The 6,000-nt window shown below is 55.3% G+C and overlaps 1 protein-coding gene across 1 annotated transcript; it reads right to left on the bottom strand.

The window, feature by feature from the left end:
• Positions 1-3,181: 3,181 nt before the first annotated feature.
• On the bottom strand, positions 3,182-5,580 carry LOC145340126 (ras-interacting protein 1-like). Its single transcript, XM_080184551.1, has 3 exons — positions 5,414-5,580; positions 3,885-4,026; positions 3,182-3,456 (listed from the first exon to the last, which is right to left on the bottom strand). Exons 1-3 carry the CDS (start codon positions 5,543-5,545, stop codon positions 3,269-3,271), a joined length of 462 nt encoding a protein of 153 aa, XP_080040677.1. The 5' UTR covers positions 5,546-5,580; the 3' UTR covers positions 3,182-3,268.
• Positions 5,581-6,000: the final 420 nt, after the last annotated feature.

A 6,000-nucleotide genomic window follows, 5' to 3' on the forward strand; every position in this document is an offset into this window, starting at 1 on the left:
TCCAGGTCCCCGCTCTCTCCACGTCCTCTCTCACTCCAGGTCCCGCTCACTCCACGTCCTCTCTCACTCCAGGTCCCGCTCTCTCTCCGGGTCCCCGCTCTCTCTCCGGGTCTCCACTATGTGTCCATACACCTTGAGACAATGTACCTCCTCACTCACACAAACAGACAAAGGCACAATGTGTTGCATTAGCTTCACATCGCAGGAGAGCAGAGGACACAAAACTCTCTGTCTCTGTTTCTGTCTCTCCCTCTCTGCTTCTCTCTTTCTGTCTCTCTCTTTCTATCTCTCTCTGTTTCACTCTGTCTCTCTCTCCCCTCTGTCTCCGTCTCGCTCTCCCTCTCTGTCTCTCTCCCTCTCTGTCTCTCTCCCTCTCTGTCTCTCTCCCTCTCTGTCTCTCTCCCTCTCTGTCTCTCTCCCTCTCTGTCTCTTTGTCATTCTGTGTCTCTCTGTCTCTGTCTTTCTTCTCTCTCTGTGTCTCTCCCTCTGTGTCTCTCCCCATCTGTCCTTCTCCCTGTGTCTCCCTCTGTCTGTCTGTGTCTCTTTCTTTGACTGTCTCTCTCTTTCTCTATATGTCTCCCTCCCTCTCTCTATCTCTCTCTCTCTCTGTCTGTTTGCCTTTCTCTCTCTCTGCTTCTCTCTCTGTCTGCCTCTCTGTCTGTATCTGCTTTTCTCTCTGAATGTCTCTCTCTCTCTCTCTCTCTCTCTCTCTCTCTCTCCCCCTCTCTCCCCCTCTGCCTCTCTGTCTTTCTGTGGTGTTTGTCCTTGACCTGCATGACCAGTTGGGTGGATAATCACCCCAGGGGGTGGAGTGCTCTTAGGCAGGTGATGTGAAGGGAGCTAGGTGTCACCATGAAGCTGCTGTGTTCTGGTTAATAAATCGGTCACAAATGAATTCTGTGAAAATACACCTGGTGATGAGGATAAAACGATTGATTTGATTTATTATTGTCACATGTATTAACATACAGTGAAAGTATTGTTTCTTGCGCTTTATACAGACAAAGCATACTGTTCATAGAGAAGGAAAGGAGAGAGTGCAGAATGTCACGTTACAGTCATAGCGAGGGTGTAGAGAAAGATCAACTTAATGTGAGGCAAGTCCATTCAACAGTCTGACAGCAGCAGGGAAGAAGCTGTTCTTGAGTCATTGGTACGTGACCTCAGACTTTGTATCTTGACACCAGTGACCATCCGTTTTTTAACTGAAGTGTCCCTTCGGGTAAATAGACACATTTGAGTAGTTAAAAGATATTGCCATTTTTTGAGTAGCATAGAGCAGAACATCTTCTACACAATGCGTGGGCAAGAGGGAGAACACAGTAAGGCCACTGGTCAGGTTCCACAAGAAGGATGAGTGAAATGCAAAAGTGTACCTCCACTTACATGGTGGAGGTGATCCGGGGGGCGCTCAGTGCATTGGGGAGGCTGAGCGACAGATGCAGAAGAAATCTGAATTGGCAGGATCAACATTTTAGGAAGAAAAATATACAGAGAAAATAAAAAGAGTAAATAACCTTGTGATGCAAGAGCTGCGGCTTTAAGGTTAAAGATGAGGAACTTGAGTATAAAACAAATTGCTGCTGTTCAGAGGACATAAAAAGCTTACACTTTGAGAATATCAAATGCTTTCAAAAGCTGGCGATAGAAAGAATAGCTGCAAATATCACTGAAAAAGTTAACTGCATCAAGGGACTGATGTTCCAATTGAGAAGAAGCCAGGGGAAGGGAGAGCGTTCTCTGGAAACAACCCCTGAGCTGATCACACCCTCCGTCACTTGGAGATGGTTCAAATTTCTTTTAAAAAGTTCACATGTTTGTGAAAACATCCACACCTTGGACCAGGAACCTGCACTGAGTCTGAGCCTGAGTGAAATAGACAGCAAGAAAAAAACCCCAAGGCAAAGGTAGTGGAAGAACAAAAAAGTGGAAAGGAATGAGGGTGAAGTCTTCCCCAACATGAGACGTGCAGGGAGCAACGAACAGCCATCGGATTATGGTTTTCTGGTAAATAAATGCTTCCTGCATTCAGAAATGAAGTGTGTGAAAGTGCGTCACAACACTTTCCTCCCCCTCTCTCTCTTTCTCTCTGTCTCTCTCCCTCCCTCTGTCACACGCTGTCTAAATATATCTCTCTCTGGTTCTCTCACTCTTTGTCTCTCTCTCTCTGTCTCTCTCTGTCTCTCTCTCTCTGTCTCTCTCATTTTCTCTCTCTCTTTCTGTCTCTTTCACTGTGTGTCTCTCTCTCTCTCTGTCTCTCCCTCTCTCTCTTCCACTGTGTCTCTCTCTCTTCCACTGTGTCTCTCTCACTTCCACTGTGTCTCTCTCACTGTGTCTCTCTCTGTCTGTTTCTGTCTCTCAGTTTCTGTGATCCATTTTCCTCTCTGCATCATGTGGTGAGGGCAGACCTGTTCACCGGGACTGGGATCAAAGAAACACACAGCACTGGACTGCCCTTCACTCCTCCTAACCGGTGCTGATCATTCTGCCCTAACTGAGAAAAACAGCACTTGCTCTGTATCCCTGTCTCATTTCTGGAGCAGAGGGAGACCAGGAAGTAGTGGGACATGGTGCACTTTCCAGTGGATCTTCCAGAGAGAGTATCAGGAGGTTTACTCGTTATCAAACACTGTGCAACCCTCGGTTCAAGCAGCTTGTTTCTCCTCAAAAGGGTCAGAGTTTACTGCTGCCCTCTCCCTCAATCCCCCACCCCCTCCCCGTCTCCCTCAATCCCCCACCCCCTCCCCGTCTCCCTCAATCCCCCGCCCTCTCCCCGTCTCCCTCAATCCCCCACCCTCTCCCCGTCTCCCTCGATCCCCCACCCTCTCCCCGTCTCCCTCGATCCCCCGCCCTCTCCCCGTCTCCCTCAATCCCCCCACCCCCTCCCCGTCTCCCTCAATCCCCTGCCCTCTCCCCGTCTCCCTCAATCCCCCGCCCTCTCCCCGTCTCCCTCCATCCCCCACCCTCTCCCCGTCTCCCTCCATCCCCCACCCCCTCCCCGTCTCCCTCACTCCCCCACCCTCTCCCCGTCTCCCTCAATCCCCCGCCCTCTCCCCGTCTCCCTCAATCCCTCACCGTCTCCCTCAATCCCCCACCCTCTCTCCGTCTCCCTCACTCCCCACCCTCTCCCCGTCTCCCTCACTCCCCACCCTCTCCGTGTCTCCCTCAGATGAATGAAAGTCAGGGGATCCAATGGGATGGTTTTATTAAAAATACAGGCCCTCCGACGCCGACCTTAACTTGACCCTCTTCGCCCTGGTGATGTCCCTCACAGTCGAATTGCCGTCCGCTGGTTGGCTGGCACTCTCTGCTTCTCCCGCTCCCACAGGAAGGACCGCAGGTGCCTCAGGCGGGCGTAGAAATCCTCCGAGGGCACCGGGCGTGCCAGGCAAAGGCGGAAGTTCTCCGAGGGCAGGATCAGCGGGGGGTGGTCCGTAAAGCTGGCAAAGATCTCACCTGGGGGAGGGGAGGGTGAGAAGGCAAAGGTAGGCCGTTAGTGAGGGGCTGGGGGCAGTGGCATTGAAGAAACTTATCGTGATGCCCCATGCAGTCAAATAGTCAGGATGGAGCAATGGTCCTTCTCATCTGGAGTGGGACTGATGATGGAGGGATGGCTGCACCCTACCCAACCTCATAATGAATAGACATAGAGTGTGGCGGGATAGGGAGGGGCAGGGAGGGTGGGGGGGGGGGGGATGGTGAAGAGATAGAGGCATGTCAGTTTGTGTCAGACCCAGAACAACCCTCCCTCCGCTCTCTCCCTTCCTCCACCCCCTCTCCCTCCACCCACTTTCACCCTCCCCCTCTCTCTCTCCCTCCCTCCACCCCTTCCCTCCCTCTCCCTCCCCCTCATCATTTCCCCCTTCCCCACTCGCAGTCCCTACCTTTCTGCAGTTTGTCGCCCTGCGGCGCGGTCCAGGAGCCGGGCCGAGGACGTCCGGGACCCAGCTGGTAGTTCCTCAGGAGGTGGGTGAGCTGCGAGGGACTGAGGGCTGAGTGCTCCTCATGGAGGGAGTCCCAGGACATCTGCAAAGGGGAGGGGGGGGGGAGAGGGAGAGAGAGGAAGAGGAGGAAGGGGGAGAGGGAGAGGAGGCAGAGGGAGGAATGGAGAGAGGGGGAAGGGGGAAAGGAGGGAGGGAAGGGGGGAGAGAGAAAGTGGGAAAAGGGAGAGAGGGGGAGAGAGGAAGAGGGGGTATGAAGAGCAGGGGGGAAAGGGGGGGAGGGAGAGAGGGGGGAGGAGGGGGAGAGAGGAAGAGAGACACATAAACGATGGTGAGGCAGGACAGAGGGATCCTTACTCTGCCACACATCCCCTTAACCCCCCACCCCCAGGAACAACAGAGAGAAACTGAGTGAGGGAGACTGAGCGGAGGGAGGGAGCAAGGGAGGGAGCGAGGGGGTGGTGGCAAAGGGCTGGCAGTGAGGGGGGCAGCGAGGGGGTGGTAGTGAGCGGGGGCAGAGAGGGGGGCAGCGAGAAGGGAATGAGGAGCAATGAGGGAGGGGCAAGGGGGAGTGAGGGACAGTGGGAGTGGGGGGAGTGAGTGGCAGCGAGGGACAGTGATTGAGGAGCGAGGGGGAGCAATAAGCAGTGAAGGGCCACGAGGTCCATTGAGGGGGAGCGAGAGTCAGCGAGGGGGTGAGGGGCAGTGAGTGGGGTGCGAGTGGGTAGGAGGGAGAGTGAGGAGCAGGGAGGCGGCAGTGACGGGGAGCGAGGGGCAGCGAGTGGGAGTGAGGGGGGAGTGAGAGAAAGCTAGGGGCAGTGAGGGGGAGCAAGTGGAGGTGAGGGGGGAGTGAGGGAGGAGTGAGAGTGAGCGAGGGCGGAGTGAGAGGCAGTGAGGGGGGAGCAAGGGGTGGCGAGGAGGAGCGAGGGGCAGTGAGGGGAAGCAAGATGCAGTGAGGGGGAGTGAGGGACAGCAAGGGGCAGTGAGGGGAGTGAGGGACAGCGAGGGGATAGCACTGGGGAGTGAGGGACAGCGAGGGGATAGCACTGGGGAGTGAGGGACTGCGAGGGGGAGTGAGGGACAGCGAGAGGCAGTGAGGGACAGCGAGGGGATAGCACTGGGGAGTGAGGGACAGCAAGAGGCAGTGAGGGGGAGTGAGGGACAGCGAGGGGATAGCACTGGGGAGTGAGGGACAGCGAGGGGATAGCACTGGGGAGTGAGGGACAGCGAGAGGCAGTGAGGGCGAGGGGGATAGCACTGGGGAGTGAGGGACAGCGAGGGGATAGCACTGGGGAGTGAGGGACAGTGAGAGGCAGTGAGTGGGAGTGAGGGACAGCGAGGGGATAGCACTGGGGAGTGAGGGATAGCACTGGGGAGTGAGGGACAGCGAGAGGCAGTGAGGGGGAGTGAGGGACAGCGAGAGGCAGTGAGGAGGCAGCGAAGGGGAGTGAGGGGATAGGGCGGGCACTCACCTTCAGCAGGCTGGTCTTGGGTATACACAGCAGGTTAGCGCTGGCAGACAGTTTGCGGAAATATTCTGCCGCAATGTCACCCAGACCCACACCCTGCAGCCAGTCCAGAATCAGGTCCAAATTCGTCCGCATCTGAACACCCCGCGCCCATTGATAAAAACATCCAGTCTCACCTACAGAGAGAGAGAGTGAGAGAGTGAGAGAGAGACAGAGACAGAGGGAGTGAGAGAGAGACAGAGGGAGTGAGAGAGAGACAGAGGGAGTGAGAGAGAGACAGAGGGAGTGAGAGAGAGACAGAGGGAGTGAGAGTGAGACAGAGGGAGTGAGAGTGAGAGAGAGAGACAGAGAGAGTGAGAGAGAGACAGAGACAGAGAGTGAGAGAGAGACAGAGAGTGAGAGAGAGACAGAGAGTGAGAGAGAGACAGAGAGTGAGAGAGAGACAGAGAGAGAGTGAGAGACAGAGAGAGAGTGAGAGAGTGAGAGAGAGACAGAGAGAGAGTGAGAGACAGAGAGAGAGTGAGAGAGAGAGAGACAGAGAGAAAGAGAGTGAGACAGAGAGAGTGAGAAAGAGACAGAGAGAGAGTGAG

This window comes from Carcharhinus amblyrhynchos, unplaced genomic scaffold (genome assembly GCF_965287045.1).
Source record: "Carcharhinus amblyrhynchos unplaced genomic scaffold, sCarAmb.v2.hapA scaffold_790, whole genome shotgun sequence".
Lineage (NCBI taxonomy): Eukaryota > Metazoa > Chordata > Chondrichthyes > Carcharhiniformes > Carcharhinidae > Carcharhinus > Carcharhinus amblyrhynchos.

What these genes read in the sequence shown, in the direction of transcription:
- LOC145340126 (XM_080184551.1), bottom strand. Translation starts at nt 5,545, where the DNA reads ATGCGGACGAATTTGGACCTGATTCTGGACTGGCTGCAGGGTGTGGGT. An exon ending in CCAAGACCAGCCTGCTGAAG is followed by an intron (nt 4,027 to 5,413) that starts GTGAGTGCCCGC and finishes TCCCCTTTGCAG; the next exon opens with ATGTCCTGGGACTCCCTCCA. An exon ending in GGGCGACAAACTGCAGAAAG is followed by an intron (nt 3,457 to 3,884) that starts GTAGGGACTGCG and finishes CCCCTCCCCCAG; the next exon opens with GTGAGATCTTTGCCAGCTTT.